The 16,863-nt window shown below is 44.6% G+C and overlaps 1 protein-coding gene across 2 annotated transcripts in view; it reads right to left on the reverse strand.

The window, feature by feature from the left end:
* Positions 1–16,863, reverse strand: part of HEMK1 (HemK methyltransferase family member 1) — a 182,936-nt gene that overhangs the window by 62,661 nt on the left and 103,412 nt on the right. For both annotated transcript variants that reach the window (XM_030207211.1, XM_030207212.1), the window contains exon 7: positions 9,363–9,412. In XM_030207211.1, the coding sequence (XP_030063071.1) occupies positions 9,363–9,412 (50 nt within the window). The remainder of the gene's footprint in view (positions 1–9,362; positions 9,413–16,863) is intronic.

Below are 16,863 nucleotides of genomic sequence, written 5' to 3' on the forward strand. Positions count from 1 at the left end.
ATAAAAGGTATTAACTGTGACTTTTATTTTTATTTATTTATTTTTTCTGCGTGTTATCAGACAACTATGGATTTAAGCTCCACCCCTGGCCCCACCCCTAACCCCGCCCCCTTTAGCCTCCCCAAACAGTTGGGCCACCAACCGCCTATGGTCTAACCAATAAAGTTCATGACCTTCAAGCCCTGATGTTGGAGGCAGACTTAGACATTGTTGCAATCACAGAGACGTGGCTAAATGGTTCCCATGAATGGGATGCAAACATTACGGGCTATAATCTATTTAGGAAGGATAGAGAGGGTCGAAAAGGTGGAGGAGTAGCTCTGTATGTGAGAAATGACATCGAGGCAACTGAAATGTCAGGGTCCTGGGGAAAGGAAGAAGCAATATGGATCACCTTAAAAAGAGATGATAAAACCTCTGTACACGTGGGTGTTGTCTACAGACCTCCGACACAATTGGATGATCTAGATAAAGATCTGGTCGCAGATATCCATAAGTTGGGAAAGAAGAGAGAGGTGCTGCTGCTGGGAGATTTCAATCTGCCGGATGTAGATTGGAAAGTTCCGTCTGCGGAATCGGAAAGAAGTAGAGAGATTGTGGATGCTTTTCAAAGTACTCTGCTCAGACAAATGGTGACGGAACCCACGAGGGAGGGTGCGACACTGGATCTGGTGCTCAAAAATGGGGATAGTGTGTCAAATGTCCGAGTGGCTGCCCACCTGGGCAGCAGTGACCATCAAACGGTTTGGTTTGATATGACGGCTAAAGTGGAGGGCAGCCACTCAAAAATCAAAGTCCTGGATTTCAAACATGCTGACTTTAGTAAAATGGGGGAATACCTGAGGAAGGAGCTGATGGGATGGGAGGATGAACAAGAAGTGGAAGGACAGTGGTCCAAGCTGAAAGAAGCTATAAATAGGGCCACAAACCTTTATGTAAGGAGAGTAAATAAAAGCAAGAGAAAGAGGAAACCGATATGGTTCTCCAAACAAGTGGCTGAGAAAATAAAGGCTAAAGAGTTGGCGTTCCTAAATACAGAAAAACTCAAGAAGAGAAACACGGGGAGGAATACCGGATGAAACTGAAAGAAGCCAAGAGACAGATACGTCTGGCGAAAGCGCATGCGGAAGAACAAATGGCTTGAAATGTAAGGAGGGGTGACAAAAATTTCTTCCAGTATATTAGTGAAAGGAGGAAGACTAAAAAGGGAATTGTGAGACTGAAAGATGCTGCGAACCGCTATGTAGATAATGATGAAGAAAAAGCAAATTTGCTAAATAGATACTTTTGTTCTGTTTTCACAGAAGAAAATCCTGGAGCAGGACCGCGATGGACTGGCAAAAGTACATGTGAGATTGGAGTGGATATAGCATCGTTCACGGAAGACAGTGTGTATGAACAACTTAAAAATCTAAAGGTGGACAAAGCAGTGGGATCGGACAGGATCCACCCCAGAATATTGAGGGAGCTCAGAGAGGTGCTGGCGGGTTCTCTTAAAGATTTGTTTAATAAATCCTTGGAGACGGGAGAGGTTCCATGGGAAAGGAGAACGGCAGAGGTGGTCCCTCTTCACAAAAGTGGTGATAGGGAAGAAGCTGGAAACTACAGGCCGGTAAGCCTCACTTCGATTATTGGAAAACTAATGGAAGCCATGCTGAAGGAAAGGATAGTGAATTTCCTAGAAGCAAATAAGTTGCAAGATCCGAGACAACATGGTTTCACCAAAGGGAAATCGTGCCAAACGAATCTCATTGAATTCTTTGACTGGGTGACCAGAGAATTAAATCAAGGACGTGCTATGGACGTAATCTACTTAGATTTCAGCAAAGCTTTTGACACGGTTCCCCACAGGAGGCTCTTGAATAAACTAGACAGGCTGAAGATAGGACCCAATGTGGTGAACTGGATTAGGAACTGGTTGACGGATAGACGCTAGAGGGTGGTGGTAAATGGAGTTCGCTCGGAGGAGGGAAAGGTGAGTAGTGGAGTGCCTCAGGGATCGGTGCTGGGGCCAATTCTATTCAATATATTTGTGAGTGACATTGCCTTTAGAAGGTAAAGTTTGCCTTTTTGCAGATTACACCAAGATTTGCAACCGAGTGGACACCCCGGAGGGAGTGGAAAACATAAAAAAAGATCTGCGGAAGCTAGAAGAATGGTCTAATGTTTGGCAATTAAAATTCAATGCGAAGAAATGCAAAGTGATGCACTTAGGGAGCAGAAATCCAAGGGAGATGTATGTGTTAGGCGGGAAGAGTCTGATAGGTATGGACGGGGAGAGGGATCTTGGAGTGATAGTATCTGAAGACCCAAAGGCGACAAAACAGTGTGACAAGGCGGTGGCCGTAGCTAAAGGGTTGCTAGGCTGTATAGAGAGAGGTGTGACCAGCAGAAGAAAAGAGGTTTTAATACCCCTGTATAAGATGTTGGTGAGGCCCCACCTGGAGTATTGTGTTCAGTTTTGGAGGCCGTATCTTGCGAAGGATGTTAAAAAAATGGAAGCGGTGCAAAGAAAAGCTGCGAGAAAAGTATGGGATTTGCGTTACAAGACGTATGAGGAGAGAATTGTTGACCTGAACATGTATACCCTGGAGGAAAGGAGAAACAGGGGTGATATGATACAGACGTTCAAATATTTGAAAGGTATTAATCCGCAAACGAACCTTTTCTGGAGATGGGAAAGCAGTAGAACGAGAGGACATGAAATGAGATTGAAGGGGGGCAGACTCAAGAAAAATGTCAGGAAGTATTTTTTCACGGAGAGAGTGGTGGATGCTTGGAATGCCCTCCCGCGGGAGGTTGTGGTGATGAAAACGGTAACGGAATTCAAACATGCGTGGGATAAACATAAAGGAATCCTGCTCGGAAGAAAGGGGATCCCCAGAAGCTTAGCCGAGATTGGGAGGCAGAGCTGGTGGTGGGAGGCGGGGCTGGTGGTTGGGAAGCAGGGCTAGTTCTGGCAGACTTATACAGTCTGTGCCCTGGCAATGGCAGATACAAATCAAGGTAAGGTATACACAGAAGGTAGCACACGTGAAATTATCTTGTTGGGCAGACTGGATGGACCGTGCAGGTCTTTTTTGTGCCGTCATCTACTATGTTACTATCCAGCTGATTTTCGAAAGTGAGCGCCAGGCATCTTCCGACACAAATCGGGAGATGGCCGGCGATTTCGCAAAAGCGGCCAAATCGGTATAATCGAAAGCCGCTATTTTGACACCATCGCCGCTTTCCCGTCGCAGAGCCAGCAAAAGTTCAAGGGGGCGTGTTGGCAGCGACGCGAAGGCGGGACATGGGCAGGCATGGGCGGGGTTACGAAATGACCGGCTTTAGCCCTTAATGGGAAAAAAAAAAACCGGCGATGAAGAGCATTTGGCCGCTTTTACTTGGTCCCTTTTTTTTCAGGTCCAAGCTTCAAAAAGGTGGCCGAACTGACCACATGACCACCGGAAGGAATCGGGGATGACCTCCCCGTATTCCCCCAGTGGTCACCAACCCCCTCCCAGCATAAAAAACAGGTTATAAATACTTTTTTGCCAGCCTCTATGCCAGCCTCAAATGCCGTACCCACCTCCATGACAGCCTTTGCCTGCTCGTGATGTGGCTCTGGGGTGAGTGTGGCACCTTTTCTGTTATTTGCACTGCAGAGTCACATCAGCAATGCATTGTGGTGGGTATAGGTATTGGTAGTTGGTAGGCTCTGCTTTTCCCCCTGCTTACTGGGTCAGAGTGTGCCCTGTTTTGTTTCCGGTAGTCCATGAGGTAGTGGCCATTTTTGTAAGACAGTTTTAGATCCCTTTCCTGTGTTACCCACGTCAGAGAACGTAGTTCTAACCTTGAATGGTGCTGAAAGAGGACATTGTACACCATTGTGCCAGCTCTGACCTACTGCTAATCTTAGTACCAGGGGACTCTTTGCCAATGGGGCACAACCTCTGATCTGCAGTTAACTGTGAGTAAACGTGGATATTTCAAGAAAGGACTTTTTCAGAAAGATTAGTCTTCAGGTGTGAACTGGTGTGCCAAAGTTATACAGCAGCAATAAGTCATAGAGGCTGTATGCAGGTCCCTGGAGCAGTTTTAGTGGGTGCAGTACATTTGTGGGTTGTGGGTTTTGGGGGTGGGGGGCTCAGCTCCCAAAGTAAGGGAACTATGCACGTGGGAGCTTTTCTGAGTTCACCACAGTGTCCTCTAGGGAGCCCGGTTGGTGTCCTGGCATGTCAGGGGGGTCAGTGCACTAAAAATGCTGGCTCCTCCCATGGCCAAATGCCTTGAATTTGGCCGGGGTTTGAGATGGCCGACATAACTTTCCATTATTGCTAAAAAACGAAGCCGGCCATCTCAAACCCTGGCCAAATCCAATGCATTTGGCTGGCTGGAACCGTATTATCAAAACAAAAGATGGCCGGCTATCTTTTTCGAAAATACAGGTCTGGCCAGCTGTTTGCGGCGCCGCCAAAATACATCGCCGGCCATGTATTTCGCCGGCGCCGTTCGATTATTCCCCTCCACGTTACCTGTTACACTTGTGGTGGTAAATGGGAGCCCTCCAAACCGCCCCCAAAACCCACTGTACCCACATCTAGGTGCCTCCCTTCACCCATAAGGGCTATGGTAATAGTGTAGAGTTGTGGGCAGTGGGTTTTGGGGGGGGGGATTTGAGGGGCTCAGCACCCAAAGGAAGGGAGCTATGGACTTGGGAGGTATTTTAATTTTTTTAAAATTGTTACAAGTGCCCGTAGGGTGCCCAGTTGGTGTCCTGGCATGTGAGGGGGACCAGTGCACTACGATTCCTGGCCCCTCCCATGACCAAATGCCTTGGATTTGTTCGTTTTTGAGCTGGGCGCCTTCGGTTTCCATTATCGCTGAAAAACGAAACCGCCCAACTCAAATCCGCACACATCCGATGCATTTGCCCGGCACAAATCATATTATCGAAAAAAAAGATGGGCACCCATTTTTTTTCGAAAATACGGTCTGTCCCGCCCCTTCATGTACCCATTCTCGGACATAGACGCCCATGGAGATGGGTGTTCGCGTTCGATTATGCCCCTCTCTGTCTACCATCACATAATCGATTCGGGAAAAAGTCCCGTGTGCCCTAGATAGATGCGTGTAATCTCTTACTTCTGGGTTTAAAGACCTCCACGGGTCCACCAGGTTCATTGCACGCATAAGTGTGGGCATTGCTCGAGTCCTAACTCCTCCCTGTGGCGCTACCCTGGGGTTGGACGTATCCTTTTCTGGGTCTACTACTAAATTGAAGTCCCCGGACAGTATTAGTTTAAGTGATTGGTACGGCGCACATTGCTGCATGATCGCCTGAAAAAAGGTTGGCGTATAAGCATTTGGCCCATAGAGGGATAGTAACATAGTAGATGACGGCTGAAAAAGACCTGCACGGTCCATCCAGTCTGCCCAACAAGATAAATTCATATGTGCTACTTTTTATTTGTACCTGTCTTCTTCAGGGCACAGACCGTATAAGTCTGGCCAGCACTATCCCCGCCTCCCACCACCAGCTCTGGCACAGACTGTATAAGTCTGCCCAGCACAATCCCCACCTCCCAACTACCAGTCCCGCCTCCCACCACCAGCTCTGGCACAGACCGTATAAGTCTGCCCAGCACTATCTCCGCCTCCCAACCATCAGCCCAGCCTCCCACTACTGGCTCTGGCACAGACCGTATAAGTCTGCCCAACACTATCCCCGCCTCCCACCACCGGCTCTGCCACCTAAACTCGGCTAAGCTCCCAAGGATACATTCCTTCTGAACAGGATTCCTTTATGTTTATCCCAAGAACTCCCTCCCTGTTTTGAAGCCTACCAAGAACTCCCTGTTTTGAAGCCATAAATGGATCAGCACAAATCTCCCCTGGGGATCTTTGACGATCAGCTCTGCCTTTGCCGCTATCCCTTTTCGAATCAAAATTGCTACTCCTCGTTTTCTTCCCTCAGCTGATGCGAAGAACACTTCCCCAACCCAAGCCCTTTTTAATTTAAGATGTTCTTCCTCTGTCAGCCTAGTTTCTTGCAGACACACTACATCTGCTCTATGTCTCTGAAGCGCAGTTAATATTTTTGCCCTCTTTATTGGTGTTACAATGCCTCCCACATTCCAAGAGAGAAATCGAGTTGTCTTAACCGCTCTCGGCTACCCATATAGTCATTGCTATTATGCTTTATTGCTTTCACATTGAGTTCTGGGTGCCCAGCGCCACCGGAACCCATGATTGCTCTAGGCTTATATGCTAATTGCGAATAACCATTCTCTAGCACTTTAGTCTCTCTCCAATACCATTCGTCCACACTTCTGCGGTTCCCATTGTCTAGTCCCTCCCTCCCTAGACCTACCTCCTCCCTCTGCTCCTTCCTCTCCCTCCCACCCCATCCCCTGCCCTCCCCTTTCCCTCCCTCTTCCTCCCTCTTTATTCTCCCTTGAATGATCCCTACCCCTCCTAGTATTTGATCTGAGATCTTGCAATGTACGGGCTCCTCCCCCATCTGCCCACACCACTTCCGTTCTCCATTCCATATAAACACCCATGCGTTCGTTTATACATCCCCAATCAAACCACAACCATTCATAGCCCCTCAATACTCAGAGTGTCAGCTCCTTTTTTCTTCTCGTATGCAACCCACCCATCCTTAAAACCCCATACTCCTGGCACATCATACACTTTATCTTATGTTTTAAAACTACACTCTACAGTTTCTACATACACTTTTCCGTAGTACTGAGTAAAGACCCTCCAGTCCTTATAAATCCGTGCTTTGGCCCATCACACAGGGTTTTTTTGCAAGCAGCTGATGTTCTTCCACATTTGCTTGCGCTTCTTCTGGCGTCTTAAAGATCCACCAAGCGCCATCGTGCATGATTTTCAAAGTCGCTGGGTAGAGCAGTCGAAACTTACTCTGCCCTGCTGCTAGGCGTTTACAAATCGGTCCAAACTGTCTGCGCTTCTCTTGTAATTGTAGGGAATAATCCTGAAAAATCCTTATGGAAGCCCCTTCATAAAATAAGTTGTTCCATTTTGCTCGAGCTCCACTCAAGATTTCCAATTTGTGAATAAAGTTAAGAACTTTAACCATCACCACTCGAGGCCTTGTCACGTTTTCCTGCCTCTTCCCTATTCTGTGCACTCGCTCCAAGCAGAAGGGGCCCAAACTGTCCGACAGCGCAAATTCATCCTTCATCCACCGCTCCAACAGGGTAATTAATGTATTTTCCGGCACCTTCTCTGGAATGCCCACTATTCTGAGATTCGATCTTCTAGATCTGTTTTCCAGGTCGTCTAGAAGGCGATCCTGTGCTTGTAGCTTCTGTTGCAATTTGGCCATCTGGCCCGCCATTTCTTTTCCCACGTCCTCTGCGTCCGATAGCTTCTGCTTTATCTCCCTCGTTCACCGTACCGTCTCATCCATCATACCTTCCAAACTAGCAATTTGATCCAAGAGCTGCTTTAATTGGGGCTCCAGCGCAATTTTCACAGCATCGGTTAACTGCTGCATTTGGGATACTGAGAATAAAAGCGAGGGTTGAGTCGGGCTCGCCGCCATCTTAGGCTCTGCGGCCCCTCGACTTTTGTCCTGCTCCTTTTTCGTTGATTTGGCCAGCAACCCCATTGTGCCTCTCACCACGAACTTGTCCATACAATGAGGATCTTGCGTTGTAACTTTCTGCTATTTTTGGGTTGTTTTCAGTTCTGGGTCTGGGCGAGCGGAGGGGGGTTGCCTGGAGAATAGATCACTTGCGTCCTCTCTCCTCAAACCATCACGAGATCTCCTCTAAGGTACATATTTATAAAATAACATATACACGTATATGTAACCAAAATACCAACATAGGGTGGAAGAGACTGCATGTAGTTTTCAATTATAACTCTTTCAAATTTCCAGCTAACGTACTGAAACAGACAATTCCACAACACAGTATAATAAAATTTTGGGGGAAAAAGCCTCAGAACCCTTCCTCCACCATTTTTTTGCTCTGTGACAGGATTTCTGTGATGGAAAGCTTTGAAAGCCAACAATGTTTTGAATTCAGTACGATAAAAGACGGCAACCAAAAGTGATCTTTCAAGACAAGTGTGACATGGTCGAATTTCTGTAAATGATAATGACATCAAAACCTTTTCCTGGGTAGTGACTTCTAATATGGAACCCAGCATTATGTACCCCCAGTTAGGATTTTTTCCTATATTCATTACTTTACACTTGTTCACATTTTATTTCATTTGCCATTTAGATGCATAGTCTCCAAGTTTCGCAAGGTCTTCTTGCAACTCTTTACAATCTGGTCATGATTTAACAACTCTGAATTATGTTGAGTCATCTGTAAATTTAATCTCCATGCTTGTTACTCCTTTTTACAGATAATTTACAAATATGTAAAAAGAACCAGCCCTAGTATAGATCCCTGTGGCATTCCACAGTTTTTTATTCTTCACTGGGAAACTATTTAGTCCTATTGTCAGTAGGGACTGTGATTTTTGGTGTATGTTAACTGATATCTCTCACTATTATTGCATTCCCAATTTTATTAGGCTACCCATCTGTTAGTATTTCACAGTCTTTTTTGTCATCCTGATGAGATGGCAGTGTTATTCCCCCTCTGCTATACTTTTTCCCAATCACGTATAGACTCTCTCCCTGAAATTCTATATATCACGCCTTAATATCTGTGCAGAAATCAAAGCGTATTCTATAACAATGCGCATAATTTAATTGGTTAACTTGCTAATCAGCGCTGTTAACTGGATGTTAACAAGCAACTATCATAGTGATTGGCATTAAGATTTATGCGCACAACTTGCTAAGTGTATTCTGTAACGTGGTGTGCGATAGTTGAAAAGGGCGTGGTCATGAGCAGGGCATAGGCATTTCTAAAATCTATGCGTATTATTTTAGAACACACCCACTCTGTGCCTAATATAGGCATGAGGATTTACGCCAAGTAAAACATAGCCAAATGGACGTGGCTAAATTTGGTCGTGTGAAGAGGCGCTCAATGTATTCTATGTACCGTGCGGAAATTTAAGCCTATTCTATAAAATTTCGGCATTCTTCAGAGAATATACCTAGGCGTATTTTTTCCACGCAGATTTTTCAGGCGCCATATATAGAAGCTAGTCCTCTATCCCTAGATATTCCAAAGTACAGTCCACTTTTATTCTACTTGATTCTATGCCACAATCTATATATTATATCAACCCCCACCAATTTGATCTGCCCTATCTATCAGGCCCTATCCTTACAAAGTTTACCTTTAAACAGGTCTATCAACTTCCCATGGTCAAGACCATGTATCAAAGTTCATTGCAAAGAGGAAATCAGAAAAGTAAATAAACATGCACATTACTGGCTAAGATGTCATGCTGGAGAATCGTGATCCTGTCCTGGAGTCGTAGCCTAGAGAGAAGAAGAGCAACATGGTTAACATTAATCTTGTACAATAGAGGGGTGAACATCAAAGAACCCCCTCCCCCATTATAACACCTGCTAAAATATTCAGCAACTAGTAAAAAAGGCCTGTTTCTGAAAGAAATGAAACAGGCGCTAGCAAGGTTGTCCTCTAATGGCAATTATGTTTTTAAAGGACCTGTTAGGAGAGAGTATGTGTGTGAGAGAGAGAGAGAGAGAGAGAGAGAGAGAGAGTGTGTGATTGAGAGAGAGGCAGAATGTGTGTGTCTGTGTGAGTGAGAGAGTGTAGTGTGTGTCCCGTGTGCACCAATTATGCTCTGTCCCCTGCACTCATCCATATGCAGTAAACGTCCTCTGTGCCCTGCCCCCTCCATCCATCCATGTGCAGCATCTCTCCCCTGCCCCCGCCATCCATTGTGGTGCAGCAATCCTCCTCTTTCCTTTGCCCTCCCTCCTCCACCTCCCTCCCAGTTCCAGGCCTGTCCCCCCCTCTGAGTTCCAGGGCCGTCCCCCCTCCCTCCCTCTGAGTTCCAGGGCCGCCTCCCTCCCTCTGAGTTCCAGGGCCGTCCCCCCTCCCTCCCTCTGAGTTCCAGGGCTGTCCCTCTGAGTTCCAGGGCATCCCCCCCTCCCCCCCTCTGAGTTCCAGGGCCGTCCCCTCCTCCCCTCCCTCTGAGTTCCAGGGCTGTCCCCTCCCACCCTCCGTTCCTCCCAGTTCCAGGGTCCCCCCTCCCTCCCTCCGAGTTCCAGGATCGTCGTCCCTCCCTTCCTGTTGCAGGCCCCCTCCCTCCGTTTTTGAAAAGTCATTTTCACTTACCCCGTCGGGGTTACGGCGGACGGCAGCAGCAGTGGTACAACGCGTGCAGGGTTGGCCCTTCTGTCTCTCTCAGCTCTGGTCCCGCCCTCATTTCCTGTTTCTACAAGGGCGGGACCAGAGCTGAGAGAGACAGGTTTTTTCGGAATTCTAGATAATTATTTGTAGATTTCAGGTGTTTTGGTAGAGAATTCCAGAGCTGTGTGTATATGTAAGAGAAACTTGACGCATATATTGATTTATACTTCAGGCTTTTACAACTTGGGAAGTGAAGAGTTAAGTACGTTCTGGCTGATTCAATTGTGTTTCTAACTGGTAAGGTCGATTAGTTCAGACATATAGTTTGGAGCTAGACCATGTATTATTCTGTGAACAAAGGTACAAATCTTGAAAGCGATACATTCCTTGATTGGTAGCCAGTGTAGTTTTTCCCAGAGGGGTTTTGCGCTTTCAAATTTAGATTTTCCATAGATAAGCCTGGCTGCCGTATTCTGAGCAGTCTGTAGTTTCCTTAGGATTTGTTCCCTGCAACCCGCTGTGAAGGATCCCTCCGCTCCTCTCAGGAAAACTCTGGCCTCCGGCCCAAGTTTTCTATATGATATTCCACTTAGGTACAACTCCCTGTAATCCTCCAGGTGTACCCTCTGACCTGAGGTACGTCAGCAGTACTATTCCAGCACAGCTCCCGGGATATCCACCAGGGAAATTATCCCAGCGGTCTCAAGAATGTAATCCCAAAAACAAACAGTTTAGAAAAAGTAGTTTTTAATAATGCAGATCCAAAAGCAAAGCAGTTCAGGAATCTCCACAGCTTCAAAAATGCAGTTCATAAACCAACAGGACATGAATCTCAGCAGTCCCAATGATGCAATTCAAAATAAGTAATCCCAAAAGCAAAAAACGTTCCACAAAGAAAAACAAGCAGTTCAAAGAAAACAAGCACTTCCAAACAGGCAGTTCAAACAAGCAGTTTAGAAATCCCATCAGCAGTTCAGAGGCAGAGAGCTTCCAGGGGTCCCCTCCCTCCTCTGGCCAGCTCTATCTTCTGGCTTCCTCCCACTTGACCTCGTCGCTCCCTGGCTCCTCCACGATAGGCACTGCCTCCCCTTGTTTACCAAGACCCCGCACCAAGCGGTTACCTGCTATCTGAACCTTTTACTTGTGGATCTTGCCAAGGCTGCAATCTCCATCGGCTCCTCTTGCCTCAACTGTTCCTCCTTTTCTTCCCCCTTCCATTGATTGCATGGGCTCCTCACCCTACCCATTCCCCAACTGATCCTCCTCCCCCTGATTAGCTCTGCTTAGAGACTCTCTCTCCATTCCTGGCTTCCCCTCTGTGTCTTGGGTTTCACCTTTACCTGCCTTTCCCTTGGGTTCCACTGGGGGCTGCTGGGATAGGAAGTCTTTGATTCTGTTGTAAGACTTCCTCAAGGGCTGCTGGGGAAAATGATCATGTTGCGAAAAGTTTCCCTTGGGAAGAACTGTTTACCCGTTTGAGTTTCCACATTGTGTGGAACATTTTCTTTGTAATGGCGGTGGCTTGGTTCTTTAGCGTTAGGTAGTGGTCAATAATAATGCCGAGGATTTTAAGGTTATCTGAGATTGGAAGAGTGTGTTCCGGGGTATGTATGGCTGTGGGGTAGTTTGTAAAATGTTGAGATGAAAGAATAAGGCATTGTGTTTTTTTCTTTATTGAGTTTTGGTTTGAATGTCATAGCCCAGGTATCCATTGTTCATAAGAACTGCATAAAGCGTTCTTGGCTCAGATGCATTCGATCATAGGTTCCCAAAAAACCTCCATGTCTGATATATAACTTTTTTTAGTTTTAATTTTCATTTTGTATTCCTTATCAAAAAGTTTTGTGTCACAAAATTTAAAACACCTTATTTCATGATTTCCTGAAGAAGTCTAGTAGATCTCGTCAAACATCCACATATTTATCAATCATTTGTAATAATTCACTTAATGAGCATCAGAGAGACTGAAAGAGACTTATCTTATTATCGGATTATCCCAATGGGAGCCCATTTTACATCCGCTTCTTCAGGCGAAGTCTTCAGTTAGTCTCAATCTCAGCGACACCACTCTCCATTCATACTGCTCAGCCTGAATGAGCAGTATGAATAGAGAGTGGTATCACGATTTAAACGGCCAGGAGAGGCTCCTCGTTGTTTAAATTGCCAGTCCAGGGCTAACTGGGAATTTTCAGTGGCACTTAACTGAATAGTGCCGCAGAAAATACCTGGCTAGCACCCAAGCCGAAATTAGCTATTTTGTGGATGTACCGAGGGCGGAATTGGCACTTAGCTAGTTAAATGCTGATTTTCAGCACATAAGTGGCTAAGATAACCACATAAATAGGGCCACATTTAATAAGAACATAAGAATAGCCACACTAGGTCAGACCAATGGTTCATCCAGCCCAGTATCCTGCTTCCAACAGTGCCCAAAACAGGTCACAAGTACCTAGCAGAATCCCAAAGAGTAGCAACATTCGATGCTACCAATTCCAGGGCAAGCAGTGGCTTCCTCATGTCTGTCTCAATAGCAGACTATGGACTTTTCCTCCAGGAACTTGTCTAAACCTTTTTTTAAACCCAGGTATGCTAACCGCTGTTGGTACAGCTTAACTATTTGTTGAGTGAAAAAAAATATTTCCTCCTATTTATTTTAAAAGATTTTCCATGTAATTTCATTGCGTATCCCCTGGTCTTTGTAATTTTTGAAAGAGTAAAAAAATAGATTCACTTCTATTTGTTCTACACCACTCAGGATTTTGAAGACCTCAATCATATCTCACCTCATCCATCTCTTTTTCAAACTGAAGAGACCTAACCTCTTTAGCCTTTCCCCATAAGAGAGGAGTTCCATCCCCTTTATCATTTTGGTCACTCTTCTTTGAATCTTTTCTAATTCCACTACATCTTTTTTAAAATATGGCAACCAGAATTGAACGCAATACTCGCATTATATTCTTGGTCTTATTTTGAATTCATTTCCTAATAACTCCTAACATCCTGCTTGCTTTTTTGGCTGCCACTGTACACTGGGCAGACTATTTCAGCATATTGTCTACAATGAAACCTAGATCTTTTCTTGAGTGCTGATCCCCAAGAAGGATCCTAGCATCAGGCAACTATGGTTCGGATTATTTTTCCCAATGTGCATTACTTTGCATTTGTCCACATTAAATGTTATTTGCCATTTCGATGCCCAATCTTCCAGTTTTCTAAGGTCTTCCTACAATTTTCCACAATCTGCATCTGAACATAATAGTAGCCATACTGAGTCAGACCAATGGTCCATGTTGCCCACTATCCTGTTTTCCAAACAGTGGCCAAGCCAGGTCACAAGTACCTGGCAGAAACCCAAATCATGGCAATGCTTCATACTACAAATCCCAGAGCAAGCAGTTGCTTCCCATGTCTATCTCAATAGCAGACTATGGACTTTTCCTCCAGGAATCTGTTCAAATCTTTTTTAAACCCAGCTACACTAACCGCTATTACCACATCCTCAGGCAAAGAGTTCTAGAGCTTAACTATTAGTTGAGTGAAAAAATATTTCCTCCTATTTGTTTTAAAAGTATTTCTATGTAACTTCCTTGAGTGTCCCCTAGTCTTTGTACTACTGGAACGAGTAAAAAAATCAATTTACTTCTACTCGTTCTACACCGCTCAGGATTTAACATCTTTGAACAGTTTTGTGGCATCTGTAAATTTAATCATCTCACTTACTGTTCCAATTTCCAGATCATTTATTAATATGTTAAATAGCTCCAGTCTCAGTACACTCCCTGTGGCACTCTACCTCACTCTCCTCCATTCAGAAAAATGGCCATTTAACTATACCCTCTGTTTTCTGTCCAATAACCAATTCCTAATCTACAACAGAACACTGCCTCCTATCCCATGACTTTTTAAATTTTCTCAGGAGTCTCTCATGAGGAACTCTGTCAAAAGGTTTCTGAAAATCTAAATACACTACATCAACCAGCTCAACTTTATCCACATGTTTATTCATCTTCAAAGAACTGAAGAAAATTGGTAAGGCAAAACTTCCCTTGGATGAAACCATGCTAATTCTGTCTCATTAAACCATGTTTATCTATGTGCTCCATAATTTTATTCTTTAGAAATAGTTTCCACTATTTTATCCAGCACCGATGTCAGGCTTACCGGTCTGTAATTTCCCAGATCACCCATGGAACCTTTTTCAAAAATCAACATTACATTGGCCACCCTCCAATCTTCAGGTGCCACTTACAATTTTAATGACAGGTTACAGATTACTAACAGCAGATCAGCAATTTCATGTTTGAGTTCTTTCAGTACCCATGGATGCAAGCCATCTGGAAAAGGTGATTTACTACTCTTTAATTTGTTGATTTAGTTCAGTATGTCTTCCAGGTTTACTGAGATTTCTTTCAGTTCCTCCACATCATCACCCTTGAAAAACATTTCTACTACTACTTATCATTTCTATAGTGCTACTAGACGTACGCAGCACTGTACACTTGAAATTCTAGGACAGGTAGACATATTCTTCTGTAAAGACCGAAGCAAAGAATTCATTCAGTCTGTCCACTATGGCCTCATCCTTCCTGAGTGCCCCTTTTGCTCCTTCATGATCTCACAGTCCTACGGATTCTCTCGTAGGCTTTCTGCTTCTGATGTACCTTAGAGGAGCAACTGCGAGGATCAAAAATTTACATCAGGTGTGGATGCTGTTCAAAAACAACATCCTGGAAGCACAGGCCAAATATATTCCGCGTATTAAAAAAGGAGAACGGAAGATCAAATGACAGCCGGCATGGTTAAAAAGTGAGGTAAAGGAAGCTATTAGAGCTAAAAGAAAATCCTTCAGAAAATGGACGAAGGAACCGACTGAAAATAATAAGAAATGGCATAAGGAATGTCAAGTCAAATGTAAAGCGCTGATAAGGAAAGCTAAGAGGGACTTCGAAAAAAAGACTGCGCTGGAGGCAAAAACACATAGTAAAACTTTTTTTAGGTATATTAAAAGCAGGAAGCTGGCAAAATGAATCAGTTGGGCCGCTAGATGACTGAGGAGTAAAAGGGGCGATCAGGGAAGACAAAGCCATAGCGGAGAGATTAAATGAATTCTTTGCTTTGGTCTTCACCGAGGAAGATTTGGGTGGGATACTGGGGCCGGAAATGGTATTCGAAGCTGACGAGTCGGAGAAACTTAATGAATTCTCTGTAAACCTGGAGGATGAAATGGGGCAGTTCTACAAACTGAAGAGTAGCAAAGCTCCTGGACCGGATGGTATCAATCCTAGAGTACTGATAGAACTGAAAAATGAGCTTGCGAAGCTATTGTTAGAAATATGTAATTTATCCTTAAAATCGAGCGTGGTACCGGAAGATTGGAGGGTGGCCAATGTAACACCAATTTTAAAAAATGGTTCCAGAGGAGATCCGGGAAATTATAGACCGGGTCTGACGTTGGTGCCGGGCAAAATGGTAGAGACTATTATTAAGAACAAAATTACAGAGCATATTCAAAAGCATGGATTAATGAGACAAAGTCAACATGGATTTAGTGAAGGGAAATCTTGCCTCACCAATCTACTACATTTCTTTGAAGGGATGAACAAACATGTGGATAAAGGGGAGCCGGTTGATATTATGTATCTGGATTTTCAGAAGGCGTTTGACAAAGTACCTCATGAAAGACTCCAGAGAAAATTGGAGAGTCATGGGATAGGAGATAGTGTTCTATTGTGGATTAAAAACTGGTTAAAAGATAGAAAACAGAGGTTAAATGGTCAGTATTCTCAATGGAGAAGGTTAGTTAGTGGGGTTCCCCAGGGCTCTGTGCTGGGACCGCTGCTTTTTAACATATTTATCAATGACCTAGAGATGGGAGTAACTAGTGAAGTAATTAAATTTTCTGATGACACAAAGCTATTCAAAGTCGTTAAATCGCGGGAGAATTGTGAAAAATTACAAGCGGACCTTACAAGACTGGGAGACTGAGCGTCTAAATGACAGATGATATTTAATGTGAGCAAGTGCAAAGTGATGCATGTGGGAAAGAGGCACCCAAATTATAGCTATGTCATGCAAGGTTCCACGTTAGGAGTCATGGACCAAGAAGGGATCTAGGTGTCGTCGTTGATGATACGTTGAAACCTTCTGCTCAGTGTGCTGCTGCGGCTAAGAAAGCAAATAGAATGTTAAGTATTATTAGGAAAGGAATGGAAAACAAAAATGAGGATGTTGTAATGCCTTTGTATCGCTCCATGGTGTGACCGCACCTCGAATATTGAGTTCAATTCTGGTCGCCGCATCTCAAAAAAAGATATAGTGGAATTAGAAAAGGTGCAGAGAAGGGCGACAAAAATGATAAAGGGGATGGGACGACTTCCCTATGAGGAAAGGCTAAAGCGGGTAGGGCTCTTCAGCTTGGAGAAAAGGCGGCTGAGGGGAGATATGATAGAGGTCTATAAAATAATGAGTGGAGTTGAACGGGTAGATGTGAAGCGTCTGTTCACGTTTTCCAAAAATACTAGGACTAGGGGGCATGCGATGAAGCTACAATGTAGTAAATTTAAAATGAATCGGAGAACATTTTTCTTCACTCAACGTGTAATTAAACTCT

The sequence above is a fragment of the Microcaecilia unicolor genome, chromosome 6 (genome assembly GCF_901765095.1).
Source record: "Microcaecilia unicolor chromosome 6, aMicUni1.1, whole genome shotgun sequence".
NCBI classification, from domain to species: domain Eukaryota; kingdom Metazoa; phylum Chordata; class Amphibia; order Gymnophiona; family Siphonopidae; genus Microcaecilia; species Microcaecilia unicolor.